Source organism: Mustela putorius, unplaced genomic scaffold (assembly GCF_011764305.1).
Source record: "Mustela putorius furo isolate JIRA1106 unplaced genomic scaffold, ASM1176430v1.1 tig00003845_pilon_pilon_pilon, whole genome shotgun sequence".
Lineage (NCBI taxonomy): Eukaryota > Metazoa > Chordata > Mammalia > Carnivora > Mustelidae > Mustela > Mustela putorius.
In genome coordinates this window covers 80,448,295-80,464,441 of record NW_025421998.1, presented here as the reverse complement: position 1 = coordinate 80,464,441, position 16,147 = coordinate 80,448,295, and the positions used below count along the sequence as shown (strand labels likewise).

The window sequence follows — 16,147 nt, the reverse complement described above, 5'->3', positions numbered from 1 at the left end:
AGCCCTGTGTTGGGCTCCCTGCTCAGCTGGGAGCCAGCTTCTCCCTCTTCCTCTCCCTCCCGCTTCTGCTCTAGTGCATTCACTCTCCCTCTCTCTCAAATAAATAAATAAAATTTAAAAAAAAAAAAAAGACATGGCCCCTGTCTTTAAGGGTGTTCACAGCCTTGTTTAATGGATCTAAATAGAGAATCCTGGGACTTGACACCAGACCCTTCCTCAAATGTGCAAAGCAAGTCTGTAATGCAGGATACTTCCATTTGGTAGAAATTAAGATTATTGAAGGAAGCTGCCTAAAACCCAGGAGTTTTTAATGTATCTTAAGATTTTGGTGCTAAAATTAGAAGAGTAGGATAATAATTATATATATATATGTATATATATATATATATACACCATATATTATTGCATACCCTGGATTTATATGCACATGTATTAGCTTTGTGACAGTATGGAGTTTTTAATACTAATGGCATGTCTTTCTCAATGTAGTCTCTCAACTCTGCCATTTAGTTTCATTTAAATTTTTAAATTCATTTAAATTTCATTCTTAATACTTTTGGATCATCTGTTATCTCTTCATTATTTCTGCAAACCTATTCATATAAATTGAGATACACATGGATTTTTGAAGTCCCACTAAATAAATAAAAATTTTTGAGTGATTTAGTTAGTGTTTTCCTGGTCTGTGAAGTGAGACATTATGCTTGTCTAGGACTATGTTGAAGCCCTTTTAGAGGAAGTCGTAGTCTCAGTCTTATATTCAGGAGGCATTAACCTGTTTTCTAACTAACATGTTGTAGAAATTACTCCTGTTTTTAAATAATAATAAAAATAAGCATTTATGTGACATTCAGAATTGCAGATATTGATGATTTAAAACCATTTTTTCTCTATAGGACACCATTGCAGTAGCAGGATTTACTGTGTTGTCGGCATCTTCACCTACAAGCAGAGATGGTAAACATCGCTTATTTTTGAAAGCATTTGAAGACTTCAGATCAACTGTTTATGTAAGTGTATAACTTTTAGTCCAATCATTTTGTGGTTTTAATGAGGTAAGGGGATGGAATTGGAGCAGAATTTCTGTAAATCTGCAGATAAACTATTTAGCCTGACTGAATTATTTTAATTAAATATTTTAAGTTTAAAGCAAAAATTCTCTTTTCAGCTTTATGTTTAGAATGATTCCAGGTAGAAAAGAAAGATCCCTTAAAAATAATTTACTAATGGAATTTTTAAAACTTTGTAGATACTCTAGATCTCATTCTTTACTCTTACATCATCAGCCTTTTTTGGTGGTCTACTTGATTTCACTTTAAATTGATCAAGTGCCCTTTTTTAGGTAAAACTGATTTCCTTCTATTTTATTCTTTACAGAGATGCTGATTCTCTGCTTCCCACTTCACCCCTCCTCCCACAGGCCCTGTGTGTGTGCATGTGTGCATGTGCACACATGGAGACCATCAGTTTGGTCAAGGCTGTCAGAGAAGTAGAATTGGGCCAAGTCCTGTGCTTGCAGGCTATCATCTGCCTGTTTTTCTGTAGTATACAAAATATGGGCTAGGGGTGATCCTCTGATACTGAAATTAATGGATTAGACTGAATCTTAGACAGTTTTGCACATGTCAGTCTTAATGTAAGGCATAGTTTTGTGCTATTCTAGTGAATTTGAATATTACGCAGTTAAGTGTGTAGTTTTGGTGCAGTTAAAGGTCTGTAATCACATTGGAGGATGGTCGTATACAAATAAATCCTCTTTCTTTGTTTTCAGGTTTATGTTAAATCTGTCAGAGATTCTTCTGCAGAATCAATGTCTTTGGTAAGATAATACTCAGTTTAATTTAAAATAGGCACACCCACACACACATAAAGATAACACACATGTATGTATTTTGTATATATATGATATCCACTTATAGTCTAATTTTTAAAATAGTAATATAATGGGAAAACAAAATATCTACCTTTTTGATACCTAATAATGTTAAATTTGAGTTATATATTTACCTAGTAATTAATAACTGGTTGTTCTTTTATTTGGAATATCTGTTGGTATTTTCTATAAGCTACACATAAAAAAAATTAAAAGGGAAAACATTTTATTTTGTGAAGATACTAGGATTAGTACTTTTAAACCTCAGGCGGATACTTTTGTTTCTTTTTCAGTTATATTTATAAACAATATCATGTGCCAAATTGTGATTTACAAATTATTAATTTTAAGAGGTTTATTATACTTGTGATACATTTTTCATTTATCTATTTTTAATATTTTAAAAAATTCTGTTATAGCAATAGGAAGGTTCCCATTTTTATAGGTGAGCTACATGTAGCTGAGTAAAACTGGAAAAAGGGTAATATATATGATGAAGTTCAGGATAAAGTTTACCTTCTGCCTATGTTCTTAAACCTTTTGTTTCTAATCGACAGAGTCCAGGAACTTTGTTTTAGTTAACAATGACTATAGGGTACAACTTTTCAATTCTGAATAATACTGTATGGAAATATAATTCAAATTTGTTATTTAAAGAAACTGTAACCAATAAAAGAGTTGATATACGTTTTTAAAAGCATGAATTAGCTGCAGGTATTAGTTTTTCTCAAAATTATTTTACATTGCTCAGCTTCAAATATTTGAAACATCCACAAACCTGTATATAAGGAAGAAATAAAGGAAAGAACTTATGAAATTGGTAAAAATGTTTTTTCAGCGATCCCAGATATTCTGATCTATTAGACTATAACTTAGATGCTCTGCACGTATATACTAGCTTATTTACATGGAAAGACAAATTATAATCAAGAAGTTGTTTGTTCTTCATGAATTATATATATATATATAATATATATATATTATATATATATATTATAACAAGTACATTGCATGGATGACCATAATGGTTAGTGTCATTGAGCTATATGCTGGCCTGCCCCATTCATCTATACATTAGCGAGATAACTTTAATATCTTGGATGTAGTTATTTGTCAGCTAGGTACATATCTTTCCTTTCTGTCCCATATGCTGTCCATTATTTTTCTTCCATCATTTATGAGCTACATTTTTTATATCAAAGTTTGATGAGATTCCTAAGCATTACCTTTCTTATACTTGAACTAAAGGATCAGCTTCCTTGAAAAAACTAATTAACTCATTTTGATTAGAATTTTAAAGTTTTAACTCACAATGCAGTAGGTAGTAACCTTATTTCTGGTTGTTGGTGGGATGGATAGGTGATGGGGGGCAGATGTGTGATTGTTTGACTAATACGCAGACATGTCCTTGTAAATCACTTTCCCCTTTCTTTCCAAACCTATGTACAATTATTTCAGACAATTTTCCTTTTCTGTTTTTCCCATTTTTAATGTATTTATACCATTTACAATCAAAACCTGTAGTAAAATCTTTATATAATATAGGGGGAAAAAAAGAAATATATACCACAAGTTTTGAAGTGATATTACTCAAAGTTAAAATCCGAACCAAAAGTTCTTAAATTGCATTTCTTAGAATTATGTACAAATTACATAATTTATAATCAAAATTCTTCGTAAGAAAAACTGGTTGGTTTGTATAGTAACCTTTATAAGCTGTGTATTTCCTTTTTTTTCAGGCTATATCCTCTTTTTAGACACTTAAAAGGAAAAAACTGCAATTAGATTGGTTGTTATTTTAAAAATTGAATTATAAAATTATTCTAAAATGTAAATACTTAGTGTTGATATATTCACTGTCTTCGCTTTCTTAGGTTCCAGCAACACATTATATATATACACCCCTGAATCAACTTAAGGGTGGTACAATTGTCAATGTCTATGGTGTTGTGAAGTTCTTTAAACCTCCATATCTAAGCAAAGGAACTGGTAGGTATTAAAATTGGTAAAGATTTTAATGGGCTGGAGCTGCTTTTTTGGTTTCAGAAACATAGCTCCTTCAATACTGTTAAGTCTTAGAAGCTCAATTCTCATTTATTTAATTTTTTTAAATATTTATTTGAGAGAAAGCATACGCACGCACATGGTTGCATGTGAGTGGGGGCAGGGGTTGTAGAGGGAGAAGGGGAGAGGGAATCCTCAAGCAGACTCCCCGTTGAGCATAGAGTCCAACACAGGGCACTGTCCCAGCACCATGGAATCATGACCTGTGCCAAAATCCAGCATTAGCCATGTCAGTGACTGAACCACCCAGGCACCCCTCAAGTCTGATTTATAATTGCCAAATAATTCATATGCACATTTTTGGCCATTTTCACTTATAAAGTAAGTATGGTCTTTAGATTCCAAAGACTAAGAAAAGGATGCTAAACTGCAACATGACAGCATATAAAAGTATGACATAGGCTAAATATAAAGTATTTTAGTACTATAATGGTGGTATGTAAGTCACTTTTAATTCTGGTATAGAACTTAAAAAAGACCAAAATATAAAAAATAAGTACCTGTGAACATGTTAATGAATACACGATATAAAAAGATACCAATTATAGCGTTAATAACAAAGTATATGTGAGGAGGAGTAGAAGTATAGTTTTTATATATAATATTTATTAGCTTAAGATGGGTTGTTCTAACTTTAAGATGATTTATGTGAACTCCATGGTAACCAGAAAGAAAATACTTACAGAAGATACATAAAAGGAAATGAGTATGTCGCTACATTAAAAAAAAAAACAATGAAATACGGAGGGCAAAAGTGCTAAAAGACAGAACAGTTAGCACAATGGCAGTAGTTAAGTCCTTTCCTACCAGTAATAACTTCAAATGTAAAAAAATTAAACAACTCAGTCAAAAGGCATAGTACTTCAGTTGTTTTTAAAGACGATTAAGATATAACCTACTAATTCTATAAAATACAAGCTTTATTTATTTATTTATTTTTTAAACAGGTTTTTAAAGCCATTTAAACAGTCTGGTTTTAAACAGACTGACATAGAAAAGAATAAAAAAACATGAGTTTCAGTTTTCTGAGGGTTAATTTAGTAAAGACACCATATAGCTTTACCTTGGTTTAATTCAGTTCAACTGAAATTTAACAGTTACTAATCTATTTAATCTAACCTGAAATAGCATTTGTAAAAGGCACCGTTATGTATCACCAAGAAAAGCTCTGCCAATTAAGTTATGCTTCACTGTTAATTTTAAGATGTAGCCATATTTTAGAGATACTAAAAATGCACAGAGGTGTTGTTGATGAAATACTGTCTTTATCTACTGCATGCCAGGTGCCGTGGTTTTTCCTAGAAACACAAAGATGTTCACATTGAGTTTATATTTTAAAAAATATTTTATTAAATGATATATATGTAAATTTTATTATTGTGGAGTGAACTCAAAGTGTACTCTTTAGTGGGAGATGAGGGAAACATCATATTTTCATGTAGTCAGAGGATTTTGTTAATGCACAATGGAAAGACTTTGTGAAAGTGACTGAAGACTATGAAATCCAGAGAAATTTGAAATAGGTGGCAACTAAGTCTGAAGGCGTCAGAGGGATATGTTATTGAAAACTCTGGTGATTTCTCTTTTAGCAGAAAGGGAATGTTAAACAGTAAGGTTGAAGCAGAGAAGTTACTGTTTAAGTGTTTATTTCTCAGATATTTTCATTTGACTTGACTTTATCCCTACAGTCTGCATTCTCCAAGCTCTCATACTTTTCAGTATTTACTTGCATATGTTCATGTTGGTGGTTTGTTTACATCATCAGGTTTATTGTCCCCTGAATCTTAATATTCTGTAAATTTGCTATAAAGGTGTGATCACTGTGATCCTCTTCTGGTTGTAAGTGTTATCTGGCAGCTCTAATTGGCCTGCTGAATTTATGAAGAAGCTACATGACTACCAGTTATGTCCATCTGACTTGGTAAAAGATAGAACTTAAAAACTTTTTGAACTTGCTACATCACTAATTCTTGTCACTGAAAGTTTTTATTAAATTAATCAACAAATGTATTCAAGAATAACAAATAATAGTGTAGACTGAAATGATAGTTGTTTTTAAAACACTGATGACTCAATATTAATTTTAAGTTATTACTTGACAGCATAATCATGTTTTCTTCTGACAATGTTATTAAATCATGTGTATATAATGAAAGCCTTGGGGAACTATTATTTTTATTATATATTCATATATATTTTATGTCTTTATCAGATACGTTTAGTTGGATCCAGTCCCTTAATAAAAAAATTCATGAGTAGTAATGAACCATCTGTTAATACGACGATAATATGTTTCTCTATTTTTTCTGAGATACTGAATTAAAATGAATGCCATCAGTTTTACCACAACATATTCATTGAATCTCAGTCACATGTCTTTACTGCCAGCAAGGGTAAAGTTTTAAAATTATCTATTACATAACTTTAGTTACACTTTTTATTTCTATTGATAGCACTCATCCTTCAACATGCTGTAGGAGAGTCGGACAAATAACACTTTCCTGTTGAGGAAAGGATCAACTTCATTAGTATTACTACTGAGATGTACCAGAATAAATGTGCAGGAACAATCCACAGCTCTGCCTTTTTTGTATTACATAAAGCAATATTATTTTGCAAATGTGGGACCACAATTTTAAATACTACATCCAGAGGTACATAACTGGTTATTTGGAGGAAAGTTACATTTATGCAGCTCAAATTTAGGTAAATGGAAAGAAGTTTATTCTATTCTGTATCATTAGCTGGAATTTTTCATTAAAATTTATTTTATAAATGTTAAATTCATTGCTACCGAGGCTATTTGGTGCACTCTAGCCTTTGTGCTTCTTGACTAAAATTTTTCTTCAAGACCTTCCTCTCCATTCTAATAGTGATTATATATGACCTACATGCTGCTGTCTTATTTCTGGTAGCAAATGTTTATTCCCCAATCTTTATATTCAGTCTTGGAGAAGTTGTAGCTTTTTTTCTATAAGTCTGTCAGTCCTGTTGTTAAAAGGACAGTATAGATAATTACATTCTTTCTTATTCAATTGTGATAAGATTCATCATGAAAACTGAGAATTTCTCAAGGATTGTGGAAACAACATTTAGTAAAAGATAATTGCATCATCAAAATTGATTTTGATAATGATTCATCAGGGGTACATAATATGTCCTCTTTTATATGAAGGCAAGGGCATTGCTGCCTTAGGATTTTGAGATTTTATAATTATCTTTGAAAGCCTCATTTTTACTTTTGCTTCAGAGAACTGGCTAGACACAGTTGGGTATGTCAGTTTTTGCCTTACACAGATAACATATTTCTTTAGTTAATGTCTGTTAAGAAGTTTAGTTTTAGCTTTGTCTCAGATTCTAACAGATAGCCTCCAATTTCTTAAAGCTTGAGACACATTTACTCTGTTCCTATTGTCTGTTCTTGCTAAATAAGATCAATGTAAGCTGGCCATAAAATACTTCCTGGCTTAATAGTATGTGGCTTGTCCTTGCTTGTTATCAGTATCATAATGTTCATTCTGTGAGCAAACTGGAGGAGTAGAGGGAACTCTGTTTGTGCTACTTTTCTAATATTCGAATCCAGAGGAAAGGAGAGGATAGCCAAAATATTTATATCATTTTTTGATTGTCCACCTCTGCTCCCTCCTGCCTTTTTTTTTTTCTTTCCCCAAACTCTGCGATTCTATAGGTCTCAGCCTTTTTGTGCCACATGATTTGGCACATTGCCTGTTACTCCCTAGCCTACCAGAGGAATGCGTTATGTTCCAAAATTACTTGATTTTCATACCTACCTCCCATTAAAAGTCTCCATTTTTGGAAAGCAGTTTGACTAATCTTGAACAGTTTTGGATGTTACAGTGTTTCGAGAAGCACATCTTTCTTTTGCTGTTCATTATCTTATAAAACGATACCTCTTTTAGCCACAAACTGAGCATTATAATCAAATTTTTAGAGCAGTATCCAAAGCACTGGAATTTTGAGAGACCCTGTCTATGGATAGGGTGCTAAGATATAGGGCCCTGGGAGTATTTTCCTGTCTATAGAACATCCCAGCTAGCTCTAGAATGCTATTTTTGGCTGTGTAAAAATATTTTCACTCAGGAGAATGATTTGACATATATACATTAATGTCATTAGCATTATTATTTGATTATTTTCTTTTGTATGAGTAATATTGGTTGCATATTAAATGATTATGTAGTATCTTTTAATTTTTAAAAGTATAACGAACTACATATTCCACATTAAAGAGAATTTATTAATTACTGAATAATTTATAACTCATTGGTGTTCCATTAGATCCAGGACACTTCTTATTTATCAAAGAGAGATTAAAGCATCTAGTATGATGTAAAATTACATGTATATTAATTATATTTTTTATATTTTAAAATTTATAATGCATATTTGAAAGGTTTTTGGTTTGGTTTTTTTTTTTTAGGTTTTATTTAAATTCAAGTTAGTTAACACATAGTATGTATTATTAGTTTCAGGGGTAGAATTTAATGATTCATTATTTACATATAACATCCAGTGCTCACCACATCCCATACCTTCCTTAATGCCCTTCATCCAGCTACCCCATCTTCTCATGCTCCTCCCTGCTGACAACCCTCAGTTTGTGCTCTGTAGTTATGAGTCTTTTTTTTTTTAAAGATTATTTATTTATTTGACAGAGATCACAAGTAGGCAGAGAGGCAGGCACAGAGAGAGGGGGAAGCAGGCTCCCTGCTAAGCAGAGAGCCCGACGTGGGGCTCGATCTCAGGACGCTGGGATCATGACCTGAGCTGAAGGCAGAGGCTTTAACCCGCTAAGCTACCCAGGCACCCTATTTTATGGTTGCCTCCTTCTCTGTTTTTTCTTTTCTTTCCCTTTTTTCCTCTATGTTCATCTGTTTTGTTTCTTAAATTCCATATATGATTGAAGTCATAGGATATTTGTCTTTCTCTGATTGACTTATTTTGCTTAGCGTATTATATTCTAGTTCCACCCACATTGTTGCAAATGGCAAGATTTCATTCTTTTTGATGGCTGAGCAGTATTTGATTGTGTGTGTGTGTGTGTGTGTGTGTGTGTGTGTGTACGTACATATTCATACTGCTGCTGCTTTCTCCATTCATCAGTTGTTGGGCAGTTTTTCATGTGTCTGTTAGCCAGCTGTATGTCTTATTTGGAGAAATGTCTGTTCATGTCTTCTGCCCATTTTTTGACTGGAATTTTTTGTTTTTTGATGTGGAGTTTGATAAGTTATTTATAGATTTTGGATACTAGCCCTTTATCTGATACAGCATTTGCAAATATCTCCTCCCATCTCATAGGTTGCCTTTTAGTTTTATTGATCATTTACTTCTCCGTGCAGAAGGTTTTATCTTGATGAAGTATCCCAGTAGTTGAGTTTTTTGTTCATTTGGTTTGTTTTGCTTTTATTTCCCTTGCTTTCAGAGATACATCTAATAAAAAGCTGCTGTGGCTGGGATCAAAGAAATTGCTGCCTGTGTTCTCCTCTAGGATTTTTATGGATTCCTATCTCGTATTTAGGTCTTTCATCCATTTTGAATGTATTTTGGTGTATGGCGTGAGAAAGCGATCCAGTTTCGTTCTTGTGCATGTGGTTCTCCCAATTTTCCCAACACCATTTGTTGAAGAGACTGTCTTACCATTAGATATTACCATTAGATATTCTTTCCTTTTGTCAAAGATTAGTTGACCATAGAGTTGCAGGTCCATTTCTGTGTTCTCTGTTCTGTTCCATTGATATGTTTGTCTGTTTTTGTGCCAGTACCATTTGGTCTTGATGATTACAGCTTTGTAATACAGCTTGAAGTCCGGAATTGTGTATATCTTTAGAAGTTTTAACCCTTTAGGAGTCCTTTACCCTTATAAAAATGTGATGACAGCTGTAGCGTTTGCCGCACAAAAATGCACATGCATGCCTAAAGACTTAAACATACCATATCAAAAGTTCATGCCCCCCTCCTCTGAAGTCCAGATTGCAAACTACTAATCTATAGTATGTTCTTATGTTATTTGAATATTCAGGCAAGGGACGCCTGGGTGGCTCAGTTGGTTAAGCGGCTGCCTTCGACTCAGGTCATGATCCCGGCGTCCTGGGATCGAGTCCCACATCGGGTTCCTTGCTGGGCAGGGAGCCTGCTTCTCCCTCTGCCTCTGCCTGCCACTCTGTCTGCCTGTGTCACTCACTCTCTCTCTCTCTGACAAATAAGTAAAAAAAATATTAAAAGAAATATTCTTATGAATATTCAGCCAATATCAAAACCACAAATATATTTTTGGTTTAATGCATGGTTTTTAAAATAAATAAATTTATAGTTTTTTTTCATTCACTCATTTCCTCGTTTATTCAACAGACATTTATTAAGTACTTGTTATATATATATATATATATATATATATATATATATATATATATATATATTTTCCCTATATATATATATATTTCCCAAGTCCAGGTATTACACTAGACTTGGGAAACGCAAAGATATCTAAGACACTGTTTCTACCCTCAAGGAATGTTTAAGACAGATAGTAATAACAATACAGTGATTATAATTGTTCATGATTTCACTTTGTTTTTAGTCTTTCCTCAATTTTTAAGACTCAACTTTTATTTCTGCACTTATTGTTGGCTATGTAAGATAGACTATTGAACAGTGAGTTTACTTACCTCTTCTAAAGGCTAGAGGTTGTGGATTGGGCAGGCATGGAGTTTTCCATTTCCCAAGAGCTAAAAAATTATGTCTAGTTGAGTGAGATAAGACTCTTCACAAGTTCTTGACTGTCTTTCAGGAATGGAAGGCATCTAGGGGGCATGATTAGTCATTACTTACCTCTTTAAGGCCTTGGAGAGGTGAGCTAAGCCTCTCTTCATTACTTTCTCCTGCTTTTTTGTCCATGACAGTAAGAAGTTGGTTTCCACTTGGAAAATGAAGGTGGAGAAAGACCTTTCTTCCCCTGTCTCTGAACTTTTGTATTGCTTGCTTGCTTATATTCAGGAATGACTGTGATGAAGCTTGAGGTCTCCATCTGGCTTTTAGTTCATATCATAGGACTGAGTCTTTTTTTATGACCTCTTCCTCTAAGAAATTATTAGCCTGCTAATTTAGAAAACCATCCTTATGTTTCATTAGTTTATAATTAGAATTGCTTTAGTGGGTCATAAAAACCAGTACTATTATTTCCTCATTCTTTCTTATAACTTAGGTTGCATGCTTTTATTCATTTAATTAAACATTTTCTTTGCCAGCCTTGTACTAGACTTAGTTGTTGTCCATAGTGATAAAGTGATAAACTCTCAGAGAGTTTATCATGAGGGAGTTGAGGAAGACCTAAATTTAATCAACTGGCTAAGGCATAGTTGTGTGCTATAACTAAAGAAGCAAGCAGAGTGCTTTGGGAGTGAGAATGGAGAGATTAATGCTAACAGGGGAAAGCCTTCTAAGAGGTACTGAATTTGAGCTGAACTTTTGAGGATAAATTGGATGTGGATAGATGAGGAAGAAGAGGCCAGCACTCCAAATCTTGGAATTGCAACAGCAGTTGTCAGACTTTTATAATGAAAATGTGGACTTTCAGTTTCAAAAGCTAACTGCTGAAGAAGTTGACTTAAGTATAATTTTAAGCAATGGAATGTCTGCAGGGTACTGATAACATGATTTCATGCTCTTGTGGCAGTCTTTTTCAGGGATCATTATTAAAGACTTAGGATACTTTGTGCTGTACACTTTGTTTATATTCTAGACCATAATTTAAAAGTATATTTTGTATTTATGGTTTCTATAAAGGGTAGAACTGATTTTTAATAAATATGTAACCAGTAACCCTATTTATATGATAGAATTATAATATAGTTGGCAGTTGGCCTTTAAAAGATGACGTACTCAGAATTACTACAGATAAAATGTTTTAAGCAGCTATCAGTGGAATGCTTTGCTACATTACTTCTCAGGTAAAATGGATTATAGTAATATTTAGGTTCACAAAAATTACTTTCAAGTTACAAATTGCTTTGTTTTCCATCTGCATTTTTAAGTTCTATTTCAGTTTACTGCTTTCTCTCCACTTTACAAATCATGATTGAGAAAAATCAAAATGTATACTCTTTTTCAGTTTGGTTGTCTTTTTTTCAGCAATTTCTGGAATCTTCTTATGTGTTAATGATATTAGTCTCTTTTGTCATAAGTGTTAAGATGTTTTTCCCGGCATTTTAGTTAGAGTACTGATGGTCTTTGAAATACAAATGTTTAACCTGCATTTGGAGTTGTAATTTTTTTTAGAGAGGCTTTTCCATCCATTATAAGATCTGAAAAACAGTAGCCCTGATTTTCTTAAAATTCTTTCATATTGTTAAAAACAGATAATTGCATATATTTCCTGGAATTTTGTTTTGTATGTAGTGCAAAATGATCTTTTTGGTGGCAGCTCACTTATTTTAAAAGCATTTATTAAATAATGTGATGTGTAAGTCATGTACAATATACATACCTGTACATAAAGATCTGTGAAGCAACACTTATCAGAGAGCCTAAGATGAATTTTCTTCTCACAATATGTGACCCTGTGATAGTTCTCCTTAACTGAGAGGAGGACTATTCAGATGTTGTCCAGTTTTTAAATCATTAGAGTATTTGCTGCAATCTCCACATAAACTTTTTGGAGATATAATAATACAGTCTTAATTGTTAAATTCAGTTTTTTAGTTCTTCATTTATCATTTCAGTATTTTTTTAAGACTTGGAGGAATATGTTGCTTGCATTTGCAGTATCCATGCTAATTTGCTTTCTGTCTCTATCCCCTTCTGGACACTTCATATAGATGCACTCATTCAGCATGTGGTCTTTGCTTCTGGCTTCTTTCACTTGACATAATGATTTTGAGGTTCATTTATGTTGTAGCATGTATTCATTTTGCTTAGTATCAGTATACTTTTATAATTATTTAAAAAATTATTCTAATTGTTTTGTCTTTCTTATTTTCAGTACAAACTCTGTGAGGATAGAGACCATTGCTAAAGTATTACCATAAATCCTCATACCTAGGAATACCATCTGTTGTGATTGCTCAGTACATGGAGTAAAATGTAAAACTCCAGAACATAATTCCAGAATAACATTTATGAACTTATGAAATATCAGCCTACATACCTGTCTATTCTGTGGGTTTTGTTTTTTATTTTTGTTTTAATTTATGTATTTATTTGTTTTGGAGAGAGAGGGAGAGAATGGGAGATAAAGTGTGGCAAGGGGCAAAGGGAGAGATCTTTTTTTTTTTTTAGATTTTTTTTATAAACATGTAATGTATTTTTAGTCCCAGGGGTACAGGTCTGTGAATTGCCAGGTTTACACACTTCACAGCACTCATCACAGCACACACCTACCCCCGCACACACACACCCCAGTGTCCATAACCCCACCCCCCCTTTCCCCCCAGCAACCCTCAGTTTTTTCTGTGAGATTAAGAGTCTTATGGTTTGTCTCCCTCCCAGTCCCATCTTGTTTCATTTATTCTTTTCCTACTGCCCAAGCCCCCCATGTTGCAGCTCCACTTCCTCACATCAGGGAGATCATATGATAGTTGTCTTTCTCTGATTGACTTATTTCGCTAAGCATAATACCCTCTAGGGCGCCTGGGTGGCTCATTGGGTTAAGCCGCTGCCTTCGGCTCAGGTCATGATCTCCGGATCCTGGGATCGAGTCCCATATCGGCTCTCTGCTCAGCACGGAGCCTGCTTCCTCCTCTCTCTCTCTCTGCCTGCCTCTGCCTACTTGTGATCTCTCTGTCAAATAAATAAAATCTTTAAAAAAAAAAAAAGCATAATACCCTCTAGTTCCATCCACATCGTCGCAAATGGCAAGATTTCATTTCTTTTGATGGCTGCATAATATTCCATTGTATATGTACACCACATCTTCATCCATTCATCTGTTGATGGACATCTAGGTTCTTTCCATAGTTTGACTCTTGTGGACATTGCTGCTATAAACATTCGGGTACACGTGCCCCTTCGGATCATCACTACATTTGTATCTTTAGGGTAAATACCCAGTAGTGCAATTGCTGGGTCATAGGGTAGCTCTGTTTTCAGTGTTGGTATGTATATTTCTAGCATAATATTTATGCTTCTCTTTCCTTCCTTCCATTACCTTTTTCAGTATAAACAAAACATGAGGGGATATTTATGTAATTTCACACCAACATAATAAGGCCAGTGCTGGGTGCCTCGCCTTCAGCTCAGGTCACGATCCTGGAGTCCTGAGATTGAGTCCCACATGGGGCTCCCTGCTCAGTGGGCAATCTGCCTCTCCCTCTGACCTTCCCCCTCTCATGCTCACTCTGTCCCATTCTCTCCTCTCTCTCAAATAAATAAAATCTTAAAAAATAAAAAAAAAGCAAGTGCTACTATATAAAATTTCCCTGTGAAATTATAAGATTGTAGTATATAAATTGTCTTGATTCAGTGATTTGCTTTTATAACTTTTCCTTGGGTGTTTCAGTAATAAACTTTTATATAAATGGAAACTTACTGAAATACTGATTGGTTTATAAACAGTGCTATAGTAGATAAAAAGGAGGTAAAACAACTTTCATGGGGGAATTTTCTTGTGGATTGTATAATTTGTACGGGCATGCATGCTTCTTTGATTGGATGAATTACCAGCTTTCCCTTATAAAACTCCAAGGCAATTTACACTTAATCATGCTGATGAAATTAGGTGAATTACTCAAGATTGCAGAATATAGGACTTAATTTATCATTTGTTATCTTTTCCAGATTTAATCAGGTTACATGAACTTAAAAGTTAAATACTTTGTCAGCAGTTTACATATGAAGTCTTACTAAAGCATGAAAGTCAAGTCTTTATCAAGTTTAAATATATATTTTAATATCCTAAAATGTATTTTAAGTAATTTATATTTATTTTTATATTACATTAGCACCTAAATGCACTATTTAGGTAGGTTAGGTAAGAATACTGATTTATGGAAGCTCTTTCTATTCTTCCTAACTTTCCTGCTGGTGTTAACTATCAAAATGGACTGTTGTCTTTTAATTTTGTAACTTCATTGTTAAAATATAAAGTTGTAAGTTGGTTGTAATTTCACAAGTTATTTTTCCTACATTTGGGAATAAGTTAAAATGAGGCATTGGGAAAGAAATTATTTTTATTAGTTTATGTAGCCTTTTTTGATGGATTATTTATTTGGTAAGACACTTCACTTCCTTGAAGCAGTAAAATAAAACATTTAGCAGTTTGCCTTGTTAGTATTTGTTAAACTGGGTAGCTTGGTTTCTACTCATGAATCATGTTAATTGAAAGAACCTGAAAGCTATTTAATATGTCATTTAGATTGTTACTTGTTTTGTTATTGAGAGCTAGTTATTGGACAGATTTTTTTTTAACATTTTATTTATTTATTTCAGAGAGAGCCTGCATCTGTGGGGGGAGGGGTGGGCACAGAGGGAGAGGGAGAGTATCCCAAGCATACTCCCTGCTAAGCATGGATCCTGACCTGGGGCTCAATCTCAGGACCCCAAGATCTCAGTCTGAGCCAAAATCAAGAGTTGGATAAACCCAGGCACCTCTGGACAGATTTTTCTGAATGCCACTTGTTTTCTTGAATCTGAATTTTTGTTTCCTTCTTTCTTTGTTAATAAAAATCATATTAAAGAATTTGAAATCATAAATGGTAAAAGTCATGGATGATACTTTCAAAAAAAAAAAATAAGCCAAGAGAAAAAGTAAGGAACAGCGACTTAGCGTATGATAGCTCAGATAAATGGTGTACAAATATGCTCCATGTAAGGAGATGCCACTTTCATCCACATAGTCACTTATATGAAAACATGCAAGTGTGGCGATTTTAGGCTTGTCACTCAAGTCCTGATGCAGCTGGAGACTGCCCTCTTCCACACAAATCTGCACAGCGCATGGAGCCAGTCTGTTTACCCACTCAGAATTCTGAGCATGCCCTTACCCATGTGGCACACACATACCTGTTGTAATGCTCTCTGGGCATCCCCTGAGGTTGCTTTTGTCTCTCCACAGTCCATTCCCACCCCAACTCTGAACCTGACACAGATCCCAACCACCCTAACTGAACGTGACACAGATACTGGGGCAATGGGGAGAGGGAAGGGTCTAGAGAAGCAATGTGTACATTGCAAGTGGCATTTGTGTCCCTCTTTCTG

At 34.0% G+C, this 16,147-nt stretch overlaps 1 protein-coding gene across 7 annotated transcripts in view; it reads left to right on the top strand.

The window, feature by feature from the left end:
* Nucleotides 1–16,147, top strand: part of POT1 (protection of telomeres 1) — an 80,760-nt gene that overhangs the window by 24,334 nt on the left and 40,279 nt on the right. For all 7 annotated transcript variants that reach the window (XM_004741853.3, XM_004741852.3, XM_004741851.3 and 4 more), the window contains 3 exons: nt 897–1,010; nt 1,772–1,819; nt 3,748–3,862. In XM_004741853.3, the coding sequence (XP_004741910.1) occupies nt 897–1,010; nt 1,772–1,819; nt 3,748–3,862 (277 nt within the window). The remainder of the gene's footprint in view (nt 1–896; nt 1,011–1,771; nt 1,820–3,747; nt 3,863–16,147) is intronic.